The sequence below is a fragment of the Parambassis ranga genome, chromosome 16 (genome assembly GCF_900634625.1).
Source record: "Parambassis ranga chromosome 16, fParRan2.1, whole genome shotgun sequence".
NCBI classification, from domain to species: domain Eukaryota; kingdom Metazoa; phylum Chordata; class Actinopteri; family Ambassidae; genus Parambassis; species Parambassis ranga.
In genome coordinates, this window is record NC_041036.1 from 18,104,737 (window position 1) to 18,122,831 (window position 18,095).

An 18,095-nucleotide genomic window follows, 5' to 3' on the forward strand; every position below is an offset into this window, starting at 1 on the left:
AAATTTGTTTGCAGAGTAAGAACAAATTCGGGAAGAAAATATTGATGAATCCCAGATTTGTGCGTCAAGCGATCATACGCACAGGTTTGTGAATGAGGCCTATTGAGATTTCACTTGTAATGGTACTGACGTTTGTACATGATAGATAAACTCATTATTAAATTCAATATGCCATACATGTCTAAACAAAGATGGTGTTTGACCAGTATAAATTAAAGCTTAAAGTATAAACAATATGCAACATCAAAATAGTTTCTAAATAAAAAGCATTTCAAGGTTTCACACAGCTACATCTTTCTATATGAGCAACATAAGGTCTATTATATTTGCTGAAGTCTTTGCAGTCCAGATGTTAACAGACTTAAACTCACTCTGCAGCAGAGGAATGATGAGAAGGACAGTCAGAGCTCCGGCCATGTTTGTCTGTCAGGAGGAACTCTAAAGCAGATCAAACAGGTCACATGTTTAGTGTGTTTATCCCTTAAAGCAGTATCAAGAAGGAAATCAGGAAAATAAATGCACCAACCTGTAGTGACTGAACTATTTAATGTTTTTGTGATATATATATAAAAATCTGCAAAACACAATGGACTGATAGTTTCAAATGTCACCATTCAGAAAAGACGATGTCTCATCTCTTAAAATGGAACTCCCTGTTTTCCCTTCAGCAAAGATTAAACTAAATCCAGAGAATCAAAGAATTAAAGAGCATTCAGGAGGTCTGCAGAGAAGTCAGGTTCCTCAAAACTGACGTTACTTTTTAACGATGTATTAAACTTAAAGCAGACTCAAATATGAGGAACTTGGAAAAACGGGTGTGAGTGTGAAATGCACTTGTTATCAGAAATGTGTGTAAGCAGCAACACCCTCATTTTTCACCTTGAATGTGACGTTAACGCCCGTTCAGTTATTGTGTTCAAGCAAGAATCTTTGACTTTGGAGAGGTTAAGTGACAATTAAAGAAACACACTAATAATTGTCAGAGAACCCATGAAATGTCATTCCTGTTAATATGAGCTCACATGAAGTTCTGTGAGTGATGTTAGTTCTGGTCTTTGCTCTTTCTTGAACATCGACTTTTTCTTTGTATTTACTCAGTGCTGAACCGAGTGGGTTGATCATTAGTTACCTGATACATCACATGAACATCAGTTTTTATAACCGATTAACCAATCTATTTTGTCCTGGTTCTGTTGCAGTGTCTCCTAACTGATAGTCCAGTTGGAGGTCTGTGTCAGATTGAATGATAACAGCAGATAAAGAGCAGGACCAGAGCACCTCATCCTCACGGAAAATCCCTCCTTTGCCTCCAGCCTGGACAGAGTCAGAGTCGGTGAGGGTGGATCAGGTGGAAAGAAGCTTTATTAAGAGCTTCACAAGGTTCAGGAAGTTGTAATGAATTCAGTAAGTTTCTCACAGTAAGTATGGTCGGAGTCATCCAGGTCATGGTGTAGATAAATGTCAAAACAAGGCAGCTGAAAGTTTCTGTCAACAGGAACTAGTTTCAAAACTTTCAAACTAATAAGCATCTATGACATTGGTTGGGTTATATTATATAATGTAAAACTGATATTTAAAAACTCTACAGCCATTTATTTCAGTAAAAACATTTAAGACACTGATGTTCATCAGTCTCAGTGGAATTTGAACATTATTAATATGATAAACAAGACCTCTAATTTTCTCTTCACCTGCACCTCTTTATTGTTATGAATCCATTTTTGGCTGCACGGTTTTCAAATGATTTCAGATAAAAGCAGATCTCTACATCACAGCAGATGAGGTACATTATATTTTTAATTTATTGTTATTGTATTAGAACATGCTTCCTCTAACTATGCAGTCCTCCCTGTCTGCCTATTCAAACCGTTCCACTTCAGTTGACACGTTACACTGAAATAAAGAAACGATGCATTTAGACATAGTTTACTGCTGAACACAGAATGACAATTACAGTGACTGAAATGAAAACAAACATCATAAACCATGTGGTGAGTGAATGAAAAACAAAGCAGGTAACATGTAACGATAATAAAACTATAATACATGTTATACACTCCTCAGAGTGCTATAAATTGCTATGAATAGGCTTCACATACGGTGTGCACCCCCCCCCCCCATGCCCCTACAATACTGACACTCAGTGGTTATTATAGGCATTGCAGGAAAGAGCAAAATGGCAGCAGAACATACGGTACAATACAATATTACAATATACTACATGTGAAATAATTCAGTAAAGATTCTGATCATTGTCAAATGGTGATCAGTCAAAGATGACTTGAGTTCAGAGTCTGACCAATAACATCATACTCTGAGGACCCTGTGACTTCTCTACAATCCAGTGACATGTACGTTCTGTCCTCCTCTGTCGGCTTCACGTTCCGTCTCTGTTTACTGTGATAAACCAGAATAAAGATGTATTTAAATACTTTGAAAATATAAACAAAGTGTTGCTATTTAAACAACAATTCATGTAATAACATACCTAAGCACTGCACTGCAGATTATACAGGTGACACTGGAAGCAAAAAATACACCAGCAAGGATCCAGCGGACTCCACTGTAAAGTCCATAATTCTGGTCAAAACCTGCCATGAGAAATGACATCATACTCATCACATCCCTGCACATCCCTACAGTGGGCTTAATCATGCTATAAAGGACAAAGAACCATGGTTTACACACCTTGGACATCTATTTGACTGAGAACAGAACGTCCCACTCCATGCTCATTTTCAGCCTTGCAGAAAAAAGCAGTGCTGACTTTAGAGGCTTCAATGTTTAAAATGTGTCCAGTTCCGATCAACGTTTCTCGGCTTCCATCAGTTCTGTACCAGGTGTAGTTTCTTACAGCTGGGTTGGCCTTACTGCTGCAGGTCAGAGTCACATTACTGTTCTCTGGTACTGGACCAGAGGGACTGACTGACACTGTGGTGTTCTTGGGTGAGTCTAGAAAAATGAGCAATGAAACATGCATATTACTGAATGGTGCTTTTTGTCATGGAGTGTTATGTATAACATAGCCAGATGAAGAAATTTTATATATATTTTAAAAAATAGATTGACTAGTCTCATGTCTACTCTAGATGTTGATGAATTGTATTCAGGTTTTCTTCAAATTGAACTAGGTAAACACTGTAAAATTGGATACATACACTGCACATCTATTTGACTGAGAACAGAACGTCCCACTCCATACATATTTGCAGCCTTGCAGAAAAAAGCAGTGCTGACTTTAGAGGCTTCAATGTTTAAAATGTGTCCAGTCCCGATCAACGTTTCTTGGCTTCCATCAGTTCTGTACCAGGTGTAGTTTCTTACAGCTGGGTTGGCCTTACTGCTGCAGGTCAGAATCACATCACTGTTTTCTGGTACTGGACCAGAGGGACTGACTGACACTGTGGTGTCTTTAGGTGAGTCTAGAAAAATGAGCAATGAAAAATGCATATTACTGAATGGTGCTTTTTGTCATGGAGGCTTATATAAAACAGCCAGATGAAGAAATTTGACGTATATTTAAAAATATATTGACTAGTCTCATGTCTACTCTAGATGTTGATGATTTGTATTCAGGTTTCCTTCAAATTGAACTAGGTAAACACTGTAAAATTGGATACATACACTGCACATCTATTTGACTGAGAACAGAACGTCCCACTCCATACTCATTTGCAGCCTTGCAGAAAAAAGCAGTGCTGACTTTAGAGGCTTCAATGTTTAAAATGTGTCCAGTCCCAATCAACGTTTCCCGGCTTCCATCAGTTCTGTACCAGGTGTAGTTTCTTACAGCTGGGTTGGCCTTACTGCTGCAGGTCAGAGTCACATTACTGTTCTCTGGTACTGGACCAGAGGGACTGACTGACACTGTGGTGTTCTTGGGTGAGTCTAGAAATATAAGCAGCACATTTGGTTGAGTGCAGAGAGATTTAGGTTTGTTTTACACTACTGTATGACTTTAACCAGTGTAATTGTTATCTATTCAGCATCAACTCACATAAGACAGCCGCTGTCACACTTCTGGTCACAGGTACATCAGGGATGCCATCTTGTTTCTTGTACACAGCAGTGCAGGAGATGATTTCCCCGTCATGATGATGAGAGGCAGTGAAGGTCAGAGTAGAGATCTTGACTTTAGTTTTGTCCTGTTCCTCCTGCATTCGGTCCTGATGCTTACCCAGGATGGGGGTCCATATCAGAGTTGGAGGATGAGGCTCACAGGGAGCTGGAGCAGAACATGTTATATTCACTGTGGTTCCCTCCTCCACTTCTAGTGTGGACGGAGTCAGGAGTGGTGAGGGCGGATCAGCTGGAGGGAAGATATATTATAACCAGTCGGAACAAACTGTTTCATGTAGAATATTGAATTAGGGATCAAACATGATCAGAAATTTTGATTTGTGCATGAATTACTTGTAATTGGATAAAAACTTACCTTTGACTAAAATATTTACATATAAATTTAGAAAAGTCTCCTTCAATGTATTATGACAATCCAGTCTGAAGTAATAATAACTGCTGTCATGAGTTCTCATATTATTGAAGGTTGTGGTGCAGTCCATCTTTGTTAAATCTCCTGTTTGTTCAGTTGTTTGTGCTGGAAAACCACTGGTTAATCTGTTATCTGTTCTTGTCCAGATTGCTGCACATCCTGTGTGTAGGTATTTGATAAGATCATTGCGTAGGTTAAAGGAGCAGGGGATGGTCAGACAGGATCCACTCATCACCTCTACAGTCTGTGGAATACTGACTGTAAATTGTTGACACAGAGCACCTGAAACATTTAAAGAGGGAAAGAAAATGTAACTTTACAGGAGCAGAGCAGTGTTATTGATAAACTGACACAATAACAAGAATGCATTTAAAATACTGTATTGTTCTTAATATATAAGACACTTTCTTTGTAAATACATCTCAAATATGGGTTTGTTGAATTCAGGGCCTAAACTTTTACATGTCAATATTACACCATGACAGAAGCAACTCACTCTCTAATGTGTAATAGACTAACATTACTTCTGGGTTTTGCCATCTAGCCCCTTTCTTTCTCACGGGCAGTTTTCAAAATAACAATGAGATTTCATTTGTAATGGTACTGACGTTTTGGTAGATACTAGTATAAATTAAAGCTTAAAATAAACAATATGCAACATCAAAATAGTTTCTAAATAAAAAGCATTTCAAGGTTTCACACAGCTACATCTTTCTATATGAGCAACATAAGATCTATTATATTTGCTGAAGTCTTTGCAGTCCAGATGTTAACAGACTTAAACTCACTCTGCAGCAGAGGAACGATGAGAAGGACAGTCAGAGCTCCGGCCATGTTTGTCTGTCAGGAGGAACTCTAAAGCAGATCAAACAGGTCACACGTTTAGTGTGTTTATCCCTTAAAGCAGTATCAAGAAGGAAATCAGGAAAATAAATGCACCACCCTGTAGTGACTGAACTATTTAATGTTTTTGTGATTTATATATAAAAATCTACAAAACACAATGGACTGATAGTTTCAAATGTCACCATTCAGAAAAGACGATGTCTCACCTCTTAAAATGGAACTCTTTGTTTTCCCCTTCAGCAAAGATTAAACTAAATCCAGAGAATCAAAGAATTACAGAGCATCATGTCATCCTTGTGTCAGACTTCAGTGCCTCTTTGAAGAACTGTGTTCTTCTCTGTAGAGAAGTCAGGTTCCTCAAAACTGAGGTCACTTTTTAAAGATGTATCAAACTTAAAGCAGACTCAAAATGAGGAACTTAGAAAAATGGGTATGAGTGTGAAATGCACTTGTTATCAGAAATGTCTGTAAGCAGCATCACCCTCATTTTTCTCTTCATCACAGCAGATGAGGTACATTATATTTTATTTATTTTTATATTATTAGAATATGCTTCCTCTAACTATGCAGTCCCCCCATCTGTCTGCCTATTCAAAACTTTCCACTTCAGTTTACTCATTACACTGAAATAACAAAATTATTTAGACATAGTTTACTGCAGAATTACAATTACAGTGAGTGAAATTAAAACAAACATCATAAATCCTGTGGTGAGTGAATGAAAAACAAACCCTTAAACATGTAATGTTATAACTATAATACATGACTTCTCTAAAATCCAGTGACATGTAAGCTCTGTCCTCCCCCATCGGCCTCAAGTTCCGTCTGTTTGCTGTGATAAAACAGAAATACAGGGTGTCTGCGGGGTTTTAAAAAGTATTAAAAGGTGATAAATTAAATTTGAAAAATTTAAGGCAATTAAAAGTGTTCAATGTTTTTATAGGTGTTATTTGTTTTAAATAGGTATTACTTTTTTCAGACTCTGAGGTGTCCTATTTTGATTGAAATTCTGTCTGCTACAGTTTGCGTTAGTTTGTTCAAACGGTGGGCTTTAGCCATATGTAGATCCTCGTCTCAGCTGTTTGATGCTATATTCAATGGTTGTTCGACATTTCAAACACTGCATGCTCAGCTGGCTGGCTTTCATTTTTGGTTTGCTAGGCATATCTTCAATGTCCAGTCCAGACAACTACTGTCGTCACTGGGCAAATGCAGGTTTTCTGACAGCTGGGACCCAGCATTTAAGGACCGGCTCAGGCCTGTAGTGGGGAATAACCTGCAGGCTTATTGTTTGGTTTGTAAAAACATTTCACTGTCAACAGGATGGGAGCTAATGCACTTCGGTCGCATATGCAATCCACTAAACATACATGCGCGGTCGGCGAGAGCAGTTAACTCTACCACCACCACAAACTAGTGCAACCAGCAGCAACCGTTACGTTAGTGAGTCTTGAAATGTACTCTGTTGGTGTGTATATCATTTTATGTCAAAATCAGAGTACACGTTACAAATGGTTGTTGATTAACACTTGCAACTCAATGTTGTAATGGTTTTTTTTTTTTTTTAAATTAAAGGTAGTAAAAAAGGTATTAAATTTAACTTAAGGATGGCTGGCTACTGACACTCAGTGGTTATTATAGGTATTGCAGCAGAACATACCGCACAATGTCCCTAAAAATATGACATGTTACATATGAAATTATTCAGTAAAGATTAATAATACCTGCTGTAATGAAGACTCTCAAAATTAAAGGATGTGGTGGAGTCATTCTTTCTTAAATCTCCTGTTTCTTCAGTTGTTGGTGTTGTGGTATTGCTCATATTTGTCACTCAAATGTTTTATTATTAATGATGAACTGCGCTTCATACAATGAATTAAACGAGTTTCTTGTCACTCTTTTACATGTATAAAGTGATTTGAACCTCAAAAACTCTCTTTCAGCATAAATATGATCTAAATCATAGATTTAAAATTATAAAACCAAAAAAGAGAGAAAAAAATCTATTAACTTTGTATCAAAATTTGAAATTTAATAAATAAAGTTATTGACATTTTCTGGAAATCTGTAGAGAAGTTCAGTGCCCTCAGAAGTGAAGTTACATTTCAAAACAACAGCCAAGCATCACCCTATTTATGCTGTTAACATTCAGTTCACTCAGTAATACTGTTCATGGGAAGAATCTTTAACCTTATTGTGGAGGTGACTGATTGTAGCACAGTGCTTTCTTCAGGCTTGCCTTCTCTACTGGCTCTGGCTTTCAATGATACATTCTCTGTCTTCCATGATATTTCCTTTATGCTCATCATTCTCTGTCTTCTGCAGCTTCAGGCGTTCTTTGAGCAGTTCATCTCTGAGATATCTTTCTGATATGTTCATGGATGCACCTGGGTTCATCCTGAATCCTGGTGGATTGATGAGTCTTGTTTACAACTTGATGTCATAACTTTATTGTCATAAGGTTGTCGGTGGATTGGCTGCAGAAGGCTGTGCAGCGCTCATTTTTTGTAGTGTTTCAGTCTTTACCACAGGTGTCAAACTCAAGCTCAGTGGAAACGAAAAAAATCCTCCAAACTGGAGTGATAACAGGAAGTAAGTTAGCAGGAAGGTAACTTTTGTGTCAGTTTCAGCACAGACACATACATTAAATTGGTTAATACATTCAAGGATTTTATTGTTTTTTTTAGCATCAGATAGCATTAGGCATATTAGACACATTTATTGAGTGTTTCATCACTCAAAAATACAAACAATGATTACACAGATTACAATAACATTTCTGTGCCCTGAAATCTGGCAGATTCTAGGGCTTCTACTCAAATTGTACTTGCACTATTTGTTTTAGATGTTTATCGCAGACTTCATAATTTAATGGCAGACGATCAGGGCTAAATAAGCAAATGACTGCAGAGCCTTAGTAGGAGAAAAGCTGCCACACCAAAGAGTCATGTATGGCCACAGCAGAAAGTCACACATTGTCATCAAGCATAGCTTCTCTTATCAGAATCAGAATCAGAATTACATTGCCGTGTAAGTGAAGAGGTTTCACCTTACTAGGAATTTGCCTTAGTGATTTTGCATACAAACATAAAACAGTTAACATGTTATTCTATGTTTTGGATTATATAGACTTTTTTGTTACATGTCTGTCTCTGTAGTGGCAAACTGACTTGGAATTTCCACATAAAAAGTGCTGATGATCACTGATATGTAAAGAATAGATGAATCCATTTAACACCCTAGAAAGATATGATGGTTAATTTTACAGCAGACTTGTTATCAGTTCAAAGTCACTGATAACATGGTAGATACTAAGGTGTTAACATTGTCCTGGGATCACAAATAAAAGGCTGTGGTTAATGTGTATCCAACTTTTAGAGACAGAAGTCACAGTATTAGGCCAGTCATTTTTTTATCATCTTCTCCCCATTAGATCTGTAGAGCACTTCAGCAACTCCTCTATCTGTATCTGGAGCTCCTTGGCCTTTTCTGCATTCTCTCCTTTTCCCACCTTTCCTCCTGCCACCTGGAGCCCCTTCAGCACTGACTCCAGGGCGTCCGCATTCTTCACAGAGTCCATCTGGTCTCTGTCAGCCCGGATCTCCTCCACCCAGTCTAGGTAGGCTTGAAGTAACCCAATGTCATCCACAAAGTTTGCAATAATCCTGAGCCCTGGTCGACGTCGTTCCAGCTCCATAAGCCTCCTCCTTCCCACCTCTCCAATGTCATTCCCAACAATGCTAAAGGCAGAGAAAATCAGTGTTTAAAGACTCACACTAGATGGCAGTGTTATAACATTGACAGTCCTGTGTTACTCTTACGTCAGCGTCTTCAGAGAGGTGTTTCTGCTGAGACTGTTGACAATGTTTTCTGTTCCTCTCTCTGTGATGCCTGTGATATCCAGATAGAGTTCCTCCACAGTGGTGTTTTGCTCCAGAGCGTTCCACAGCTCCAAAACACCTTCTGGACCCAGGTTATTACCACACATACTGTACACACAAGTATATATTCAGTCAATATTCAGTGTCAAAGGGGCAAAAAACTCTGAATTCAGTTACTTTAGAAGCCATTAAAAGATAATGGGATATGATCTTCTGTAGATGCTAAAATATGTTTTAATTGGTGAGGTAATTTCAGAATGAGAGTAAGAAACACTGAAGAATATCTGGATTTTTTTAAATGTTCTGCCTGAAGCAAACACCATTATTATAAAGTTATCATATCTATATCAAAAGTCTTCTTGTAAATAATCGCTAATAATAGTTTTAAATCTTTACGTAAAGTAACAAAGTAATATTCTGTAATTACTTACAACAGCTTCTTGACTTGGCACTCGTTTGATTTCAGAATTGTAGATTCTAAAATAGCTGCCTGCCTGTCCAGGCAGTTGTATCTCAAGCTGAAAGAGAATAGAAAAACATCTGTGTTTTTTTCTTTTCTTTTGTGTTTTTTTTCTTTCTTTTAAGTTTGAATCTATCGCAGCATGCATTAGACAGATAGCAGGGTACACCCTGGAGAGGCTGACAGTCTATCACAGAGCTAGAACACATGCAGAGACAGGGAAACAAAGAATATCCTCACAGAGAGGCATCAGCCAGCCAGGAACCTCGAATCAAAGCTTGTTTTTATTTCACGCTACTAAAATTTTAACTTGACTTTTTGACAGTTGAATAAAGAATGAGTTACCCACTAGAGAGATTCACAGCGATGTAGGATTGGGCCCAGCCTGGTGAATCCTCTATTTCCAATGTTTGAGTACCCCAAGTTGAGCTCCTCCAGCTTGTGTGGAGAAAACTGCAGCACATAGTGCATTGCTGCGCAGTCCACAACACTCAGCTTCATTTTAAACAGGTTCAGTTTCTTTATCTCAGGTGCTGCAGTGCTGGAGGTTTCCTTCATGTGGAACTCCATCAGGCAGTGGAGAAGATTCAGAGCTTCCCGGTTTTCCAACTTCCTGCCCTTAAACTGGTCCTGGAACCACAAACCTAGCCTGGTGAGGATGTCATGCTCTTCGTCGATAGGAGAATCAATGAGGCCATCTAACTGACCCACCAACCGTGCTCGTAGCATCCCCATAAAGAAACGTGTGAACATCTGGAGACTCTCCAGATTGTCCTTGTTGAGGTCTACGTTTTGCAGAGGTGCAGCAGTGGATGATATTGGGTGTATCCCAAAGCACCAGAAGTCCAGAGCTTGGATTATGTCCTCCTTGCTGAAGAGGTTGATTGCACAGTAAAGGGCAGCCAGATGTTCTTGAACAGTTAGGTGGAAGAAGGAAAACATCTCTGTTTCTTCTTTGAGAAGTTGGAGGATGTGACAGAGAAAGGTGCCCTGGACATCAACAGGTGCAACACTGTAGTTCTTCATATCCGCCCTGTCGAACATTATTTTCCTCTGTAGGAGGTTTTCATAAGCAAGTCTTCCCAGGTTTGTCAGCTGTTCTTTAGCTAGAGCAAGGACTTCAGATCTAGGAGTGCTTCTCTCTGTGCTTCCCTTCAGTGCATGATGCTTGACTGCAGTGAATAGATAACAGAAGTAAACCTCGCTGACTGTTTTGGGTGGGTTTAACTCCAGAGACGTTGAGTCACCAACACCTAGAGTCCCTGAAGAGAAGAACTCCGCCATAGCTGTGCAGATGATGTAGCAGTAAAGAGGGATGAAGGACAGCACAAAAATGTTGTCATTGTTCAGGATGTAGTCATAGACTCTTTCTGCAACTTTGCTGTCTTTGTAGAACTTGGTGGTATATTCCTTCACCTGGTCCTCCTCAAATCCTAGCACCACACAACATCTCTGGAAGAAACGCTTAGGCGCCTCAGTATATGGCCTCATTGTGAGAATGACGGATGCCTCTGGGAGAAGACTTCCCTTGATCAAAGCCACCATCAGCTCTGACACTGGCACCTTGGAATTCACATCAATGTTTTTGTCAGGACAGTTCCAGTCCAAGGTAAATTTAAACTCATCTAAACCATCTAATATAAAAAGCAAAGAGCTTGGAGAGGTGAAGAGATCAGGTAGCACTTCCTTCAGGTACCGGAACCGTTCTCCGAGCAGCTCCAACAAACTTAGCGGCCCCTCAATCAGATTGAGTTCTCTGAAGCGCAGGTCAAAAATGCAGGTGAATTCACGCATGTTCTTCCCGATTGCCCATTCATAGACCAGCCTCTGTACTGCTACACTCTTTCCAATACCAGCGATACCCTTCACTTTTACCCTTTTGGGGGGCCGGCCTGTTGATCCCTGAGGGTTCAGTAGATGGCAAGGCCGGATGCGCTGGCAGGCCTGGTGGACATAGATGCGTGCTCGTCTGCTTGCTAAGTCAAAGTACTCATGTTGGCTGCTGTCAACTAAATCATCGTCTTCGGTCACAAAAAGGTCAGTGTAGCGGATCTCGATATGAGAAGCTGAGTTTGAAGCCACTCCGTCACCCTCTGAGTAACACTTTAACTGCTCTGTGCGTTTGAGAAGGGTTGTTTTATGGGCAGAAATGGAAACTGCAATGCAGGGCGTAGAGAACGGACAGAAACAATTACATATTACTTTTACGTTTTCTTTTTTTTAAACTTTAATTTTTTTTGGACAAACCTCGGATATTGGTCAACGTTTGACTCCTTCTGGGTTTCAGGTCTTCTTTTGCTGCAATATAAAAATGCATGCAAGCCAAATTGAAACTCATGCACGAAGATGCACACAGATGCCTTTATATCACATATATCAAAATTATTTTATGTATTTATATTTTAATCTAAACTTTTTTTTTTACATTTTTGATAGAAATAACAAATCCATACCTTTGATCTGGGGGTTTAGGGAAAATCCTTTGCTCTTTCCTTTGAACAGCTTAGAAAGGGGGCCTTTAGACTTCTTGTCTGTGGACAGCATATGAATAGATATTACTCTGATTTACTAACATTACATATTTACTCATAAGTTATATGACTGATGAGTAAATATGTAATGTTAGTAAATCAGAGTTGCTTAAAATGTCCGATACACCAAGCATTTCATCACCTGTGATGTGTCTTGGTGTGATCCTTTACAATCAAGGTTACAAAATAGCCTTACATAAAGTACATAAAGTAAAGCATTATATGTTGTTATACGTATATTGAAGCAACCTCACCTTCCATTTTCACAGGTGCAGGCACTGGCTTGCTGAAAGCATCATTCCTGCAGTGTTTATCAACCCAAACCTGCAGATCTCTGCAGTAATAATCCTGCACGTCTCTCATTACTTGAAGGAACCTTCGGCTGCTCTCCTCAGTAGCGCACACAGTCTCCAGAGCCTGGGCCACAGCATTGGAAGGTGAGCGCTCCAGCAAAGACAGGTAGCAGGCAGAGGAAAGCACCTCAGCATCACGCAGCCAACGCAGCAGCGGTGCTGGATGGTCACAGGTCCAGTTCAGCAGCAAGTCTCTTTGAGACCGGAGCAGCTGCTGAGCTGAGTTCATGGCTTCTGAAAATGCTTTTATAAAATGTGAATGGTTCCACAGTCTGTAGGAAGAGTAAGGATTTCTTCACAAACATTAATTCAAACACATACCTTAAATAGATATTAGGTCTTTACTTTCTGCGGTGGCTTCCGTCCTGGTGGGTGTTGCTGTTGTACAAAAGCAGTGTGTGTTGTGTCTTCAGGTGCAGGGCGGAGAAGTAGCAATTCAAACAATCAAAGGGTCCATAGTTCAAAAAGTTAAGGCTTCAAACCCTGCCGATCACTCGGCTTTGTTTGATCCTGCAGAGCCTTGCACATAAAAATGTTCAATGCAGATATGTGGAATGTATTTTATCTGACACTAACAGTTGCATGTATTTGTAATTTGCATATTGTTTGTCCGAAAGTCCGTGTGAAACTGTTCTTTTTTTATGCTAAAGCTGAAACTTTTTGTTTTTGTTTTTGTTCCTTTACATAACTAGGGTGACCTACTTACAGTGATGGATGTTTATTGTTGCACAACAGTAAATCAGTGCCAATCAGACAAGTCAGTCATCAATCTGTTGTATTCAACTTTTCATACTTTTATATTTTTTATCCCCACATCAGAGAGTTGCTTCGGCCAGTCCTTGCAGACAGAGAGAATCAGAAATGAGCACATTTAGTTGCTGGAGCCTTTGAGGAAATAGCCAGCAGCGTGAGAATGACTCAGCCACTGTCATGTGTTATCGCACAGATTCTTGCTGAGCTCTTTCTTTCCCCAACGATTTGTAGTTTCACCACTTGAATGATGTTTTGAGTTTAAAGTTTTAAGTAAACTTTAAATTCTTTTTACTAATTGTGACACATTGCTGTGACAGCATGCGGAGAGCTTGGCTGGGTGGAATGATTGAACATGGTGAAATATAAGAAAAGGGGGGGTGATCAAAGTGAAGTCATATCACCAGTAGCATAATGAAACAATCCAACTTCCCCTCTCAGCTGCTTTGTTCATCCTTCCCTGTCTGAGCAGGCAGAGCAGGGTTGCAGTCATGCTTGTGGACACTGTCTTTCTTGTGTGTCTTTTAACTTTTGGTAAGTTATCCAACTCATTATTTATATTTACATGCATTTGTTTTAATATTTGAACAGATTTTAAAGGCAATAGTCACACTGGAGGTGGAACTGTGGGGATTTGTTTTTCTTTGTTTCTTTTTTGTCTGTCTGTCTTTACACATGAGAATACCTTTTCTTTCAAATATGATTATTTTTTTTACAAAATACAAGGGCAAAAACAGTAATTCATTCCTTTTTCCAGAGCAAAAGTATGGATTAATCCCAGATCTACAAGTGCAGTTTCTCTCTTCCCTTTTCTATATATACATCTGTTACAAAGTTTGACTGAATCTATTCAAATATAGCAGTGCAAACCTTATGTAGATTTCATTTTGATAATTAATCTGACTTGTTGTCCACTCTTTAACCTTAGAATAAGGTACAGTTACTAAATGGTTTTCTGCTCTGCATCACCACAGCAGCCGCATGGACGGGGGTCCAGGCCGTCTCTCCTGTGCCCTCAGTCCCTGACCGAGTCCAAGCTCTGGTGGGCTCCTGCGTGGTGATTCCCTGCTCCTTCACCCCTCTCACTGCTCGTCTTTTCAGGGGGAGGAAGGCGAGGGTGGATGTGTGGCTGAAGTTCAGAGGTGGTAGCCGTATTTTCCCTCTTCGGAGCACTGCTTTTAACAGCCTGAACAGAGATCAAATAAGCAGGGATTTCCAAGGCCGGACATCCCTGTTCAGGCAAATTGCTGATGGTGACTGCTCAGTGAAGATCGACAGGGTCAGGCAGGATGACCCTCAGGTGTTTGAGATTGCTCTGAAGACAGGTGATGACTTATTGTGGGGGAAGCCAAGGACCTTTAATCTGGATATTACTGGTGAGTGGAGAATACAATGTTTTTTTTAAGTGATTGGTTTCAGTTTTACAGCCAAAGTTTATTACTGATAAAAGCTCATATATAAGAACCTATATGAAAAAAGCCAATCCTATAAGCCAACCTGACACAAATAAAACAGCGGCTATTATGCTGAAATTCTGCCATTTCTCAGATACCCAGAGTAATGATAAATTGTGTCCTCTCTAACAGACACCCCTGAGCCTCCTGTTATCAGCGGCATGCTGTCAGCTACAGAGGGACAGGTGGTCACCCTGAACTGCTCCGTCAGCTATCACTGCCCTTCCAAACCTCCTGCCCTGCAGTGGAGGTTGGATGGAGGGGTCCAGCTAAACAGCACTGAACCTGGGGAAGTTCAGACACTTTACAAGGATCCCTTCAGACTGACATTAGTGGCCTCTCTGTCCTTCATTGTGTCGCACCAGGTGAAGCCCAGGGTCAGGTGTGATGTCGACTACCAAGGAGCCAGATCATTAACTGCTTCAAGGGATCTGCATGTGACCTGTAAGCATAAAGTTTTGGCTTTGTGTTTCTTGACTTTTTTCACACTACAAACTTTATTCTGTTTTCTTATGCTTTTAGTTCCACCTAAAGAGGTGAAGGTTCAGGTCCAGTCCTTGTCAGTACAGGAGGGGGGGAATGCCCTGCTGATGTGCTCATGTAAAGCTGATCCTCCAGTGTTAGAGTACCGCTGGTCTTATAGTCAACACGGCCAAACCGTGCATCTCCATCAGCGCTCGCACACCGTCCGGGTGTTCAATGTGACCCGAGATATGAGGGTCCACTGTTCAGCTCAGAACCTGATTGGTCGAGGAGAGTCCCGGCCCACACCTCTGAATATACAATGTAATCCTACCAATCCTAACTGCATTCATGCCATACATTTAATCAATAGATTTGTTTCACCTCTGACAGAAGTACGTCCTGTTTCTCTTCCAGATAAACCAGCCATCTCCCAACTCTCTTCCACCTGCGTCGTGGAGCACTCTGAGGTACTGTGTCGCTGTTTGGTCGACTCCAACCCTAAACCGGCAGTCACCTGGAGCGTCAATGACACCGTTCCATCTCAAGATTACAACATGTCAGTGACATCAGAGCATAGTGTGCTAAGAGCTACTCTGAGGGGCCACATGGAGAAACCTCAGAGGGTGATCTGCTTTGCTTTCAATGCACTAGGAAACGACTCTCTGATTCTTCTGCAGGGAGAAGAAGGTGTGTTCAAAGCACCGTTTTTCAATACTACACTGACAAAGACAACAGATCAGCCTCTTGTTCATTCACTCTGATGTAGTGCTGGTACTGTAACATCTGTGCAACATAACTGCAGCTTTAAAACACAATCTGAATGAGAAAAAAGGAAGAAAGTGTTATACTGTTCAGCTCTGTGATGCCATTAAATCAAGCATCAAATGACTGCTGTAATCCATAATGGAATATGTTGCTATCTTGTCATCCATATGCAGAAATTGCACCTTTTTTGTGGCTGGTTTTACCAGCTGTAGCCATCTGCCTGCTCATATCCCTCGTGTCTCTTCTTGTCTACTACTGCCGAAAGAGAGCCGGAAAGTATGTGAATCAAAGCTGCCCTTAAATGTTCACTTAAATTTCATCCCACCTGCTCACTAAGAGACTCACACACCTGTTTTGCTCCTCTCAGACACGTCCTGAACAGACCTCCAGCTGTGTACCCGGAAGAATTAGGAATTTATCAGGACAGGATGCCTCTCTACATTAACTGCACAGAAGTGACTCACATTTATACCAATGGCAGCTACCAGCTTGTATACCAGAACTGCACGCCTCTTTTTGTCCACACTAAGCAGGTAAGGGATTTAATTATGTTTTTACATCCCAGTTACATTTGTACATTTGTGAATTAGTAACATCTGTTCTTTCTTTTTCTATTTCTGTCTTTCTTCCTTTCTTTTTTTTATCAGATCCATCCAATGGGCAGAAGGGGTGGGGAGAGAAGAAGAATAGGTGGAGAGGGTGGAGGAATGGACAGACGAGCTTGTCTGGGAGCCAGAGGCACAAGAGAGGTGCAGGGTGCTGCTGATGGAGAGACCGGCATCTACCTGGAGATCCTCTGAGTATCAGATTCACTGATGTTTATGTAGCTTTCAGGCAAATCTATAAAGTGTACCTCTAAACTTGAATTAGCATTTAACCATTCACTCTGATCTTTCTCAAAATCCCCATATTGAAGAATATCTGTCATTGTTGTTATACATCTTTGCTCTGTTTATAGAAGAGGTTTCATCATTTTATCTGTGACATCCTCAAGGGCAAAAGAATAGACCCTCAAATCTGATGTAGTCTGACCAGTCAGTCTGCATTTGTAAGAGCAGCTGCAGCACAAAGTGATCCTCAGGCAGTTTTAAAAGTTCTTTTTGAGGAGGAGAGACTGTGGCTCAAGCTGTGTGGAAACGAGTGATGGCTATGTTTTATTAAGCATTGCAAGAAAGCTTTATGAGTGTGAAGGCAGTGACATGAAGCCTCTAAAACTTCAACTAATCTATGTGAACATGATCTGAATAAAACAAGATCCACAAATGGCTCTGTTTTAATTAGGTGCTGAAGTTTAAGGGTCTTCATGTCACTTTAATATATATATATATATATATATATATATATATATATATATATATATATATATATATATATATATATATATATATATATATATATATAGCTAATAACAACTAACAAAATATGAAGGTATTAAACATTTTTACAGCACAACATCTAACACTGCAGGATAATAAGAAACCATCTCTAGGAAGTTTTTATTTGAAGAGTTCCTGTAGTTTTTGAAGAATCTGCGTCCTATCATCCAACATGGAGGAGGCAGAGTTTCTAACCTACACTGCAGGCAGCCATTAAGATGTTAGGCCTCACTTCTGGAGTGTTGTCATGTCATCCATGCCTATATACAGTCTATTATTCACACATACACATAGTAGGATTTTTTATATATATTTTATAGCTATATTTGACTAAAATGAAACTAAACTTTTGACTGAAATCTGCTTTTTGTACATACAACGGCATTTTATGTGTATCATGCATACTAGTGTATGTAGAAGTAGTGTATTTGTATTGCTTACACTTGTGTTGATGTATGCTTTAAGTTTACCTTTTTTCCTTTAGTTACTTACTGTACTTTTATCCTGTCTTGTGTTGTTTGCAGTACTGATAATACTACTTAGTTCAAGCACAACTTAACTGGAGTCAGTATTGCAAGGATGTTTGATGTACTTTTTCTGCTTCAAAAGATTTCAGAATGTTTTTCTTTTGTTTAGATTATAAAAGCAGAAAACAAACCATACATAAAGTGTACATTTTAAAAATTACTCTGGTGTTTCAAAGTATTTTTGCATTACTGATA

At 39.7% G+C, this 18,095-nt stretch overlaps 3 protein-coding genes across 4 annotated transcripts; 1 reads left to right on the plus strand and 2 right to left on the minus strand.

Moving 5' to 3' along the window:
- Nucleotides 1–3,356: 3,356 nt before the first annotated feature.
- LOC114448405 (sialic acid-binding Ig-like lectin 14) lies at nt 3,357–4,734 on the minus strand. Its single transcript, XM_028425324.1, has 4 exons — nt 4,436–4,734; nt 3,998–4,309; nt 3,704–3,888; nt 3,357–3,422 (listed from the first exon to the last, which is right to left on the minus strand). The coding sequence occupies exons 1-4, from the start codon at nt 4,722–4,724 to the stop codon at nt 3,357–3,359; spliced, it is 852 nt and encodes a 283-aa protein (XP_028281125.1). The 5' UTR covers nt 4,725–4,734.
- Nucleotides 4,735–8,171: 3,437 nt separating this feature from the next.
- On the minus strand, nt 8,172–12,973 carry LOC114448729 (NLR family CARD domain-containing protein 3-like). 2 transcript variants are annotated; one of them, XM_028425867.1, is made up of 8 exons: nt 12,885–12,973; nt 12,465–12,806; nt 12,133–12,210; nt 11,927–11,977; nt 10,029–11,835; nt 9,651–9,737; nt 9,160–9,327; nt 8,172–9,078 (listed from the first exon to the last, which is right to left on the minus strand). In XM_028425867.1, exons 2-8 carry the CDS (start codon nt 12,790–12,792, stop codon nt 8,754–8,756), a joined length of 2,844 nt encoding a protein of 947 aa, XP_028281668.1. In that variant the 5' UTR covers nt 12,793–12,806; nt 12,885–12,973; the 3' UTR covers nt 8,172–8,753. The 2 variants fall into 2 exon arrangements, with proteins under 2 accessions (XP_028281668.1, XP_028281669.1); XM_028425868.1 differs by having other exon boundaries at nt 12,465–12,797; nt 12,885–12,913.
- Nucleotides 12,974–13,774: 801 nt separating this feature from the next.
- Nucleotides 13,775–17,302, plus strand: LOC114448757 (sialoadhesin). Its single transcript, XM_028425903.1, has 8 exons — nt 13,775–13,847; nt 14,288–14,689; nt 14,900–15,211; nt 15,290–15,553; nt 15,647–15,919; nt 16,171–16,273; nt 16,365–16,530; nt 16,645–17,302. Exons 1-8 carry the CDS (start codon nt 13,805–13,807, stop codon nt 16,795–16,797), a joined length of 1,716 nt encoding a protein of 571 aa, XP_028281704.1. The 5' UTR covers nt 13,775–13,804; the 3' UTR covers nt 16,798–17,302.
- Nucleotides 17,303–18,095: the final 793 nt, after the last annotated feature.

Excerpts from the sequence above, each read along its gene's own strand:
- LOC114448405 (XM_028425324.1), bottom strand. The coding sequence starts at position 4,724 with ATGAGTGGATCCTGTCTGACCATCCCCTGCTCCTTTAACCTACGCAAT. Across the intron at positions 3,889-3,997 it reads TGTGACAGCGGCTGTCTTAT|ACTCACCCAAGAACACCACA; the intron begins GTGAGTTGATGC and ends TTATATTTCTAG. Across the intron at positions 3,423-3,703 it reads TAAACATTGAAGCCTCTAAA|ACTCACCTAAAGACACCACA; the intron begins GTCAGCACTGCT and ends TCATTTTTCTAG.
- LOC114448729 (XM_028425867.1), bottom strand. The coding sequence starts at position 12,792 with ATGAACTCAGCTCAGCAGCTGCTCCGGTCTCAAAGAGACTTGCTGCTG. Across the intron at positions 11,836-11,926 it reads AACGTTGACCAATATCCGAG|TTTCCATTTCTGCCCATAAA; the intron begins GTTTGTCCAAAA and ends CCTGCATTGCAG. Across the intron at positions 9,738-10,028 it reads CATCGCTGTGAATCTCTCTA|CTTGAGATACAACTGCCTGG; the intron begins GTGGGTAACTCA and ends ATTCTCTTTCAG.
- LOC114448757 (XM_028425903.1), top strand. The coding sequence starts at position 13,805 with ATGCTTGTGGACACTGTCTTTCTTGTGTGTCTTTTAACTTTTG. Across the intron at positions 13,848-14,287 it reads TGTGTGTCTTTTAACTTTTG|CAGCCGCATGGACGGGGGTC; the intron begins GTAAGTTATCCA and ends GCATCACCACAG. Across the intron at positions 16,531-16,644 it reads TTTTTGTCCACACTAAGCAG|ATCCATCCAATGGGCAGAAG; the intron begins GTAAGGGATTTA and ends TTTTTTTATCAG.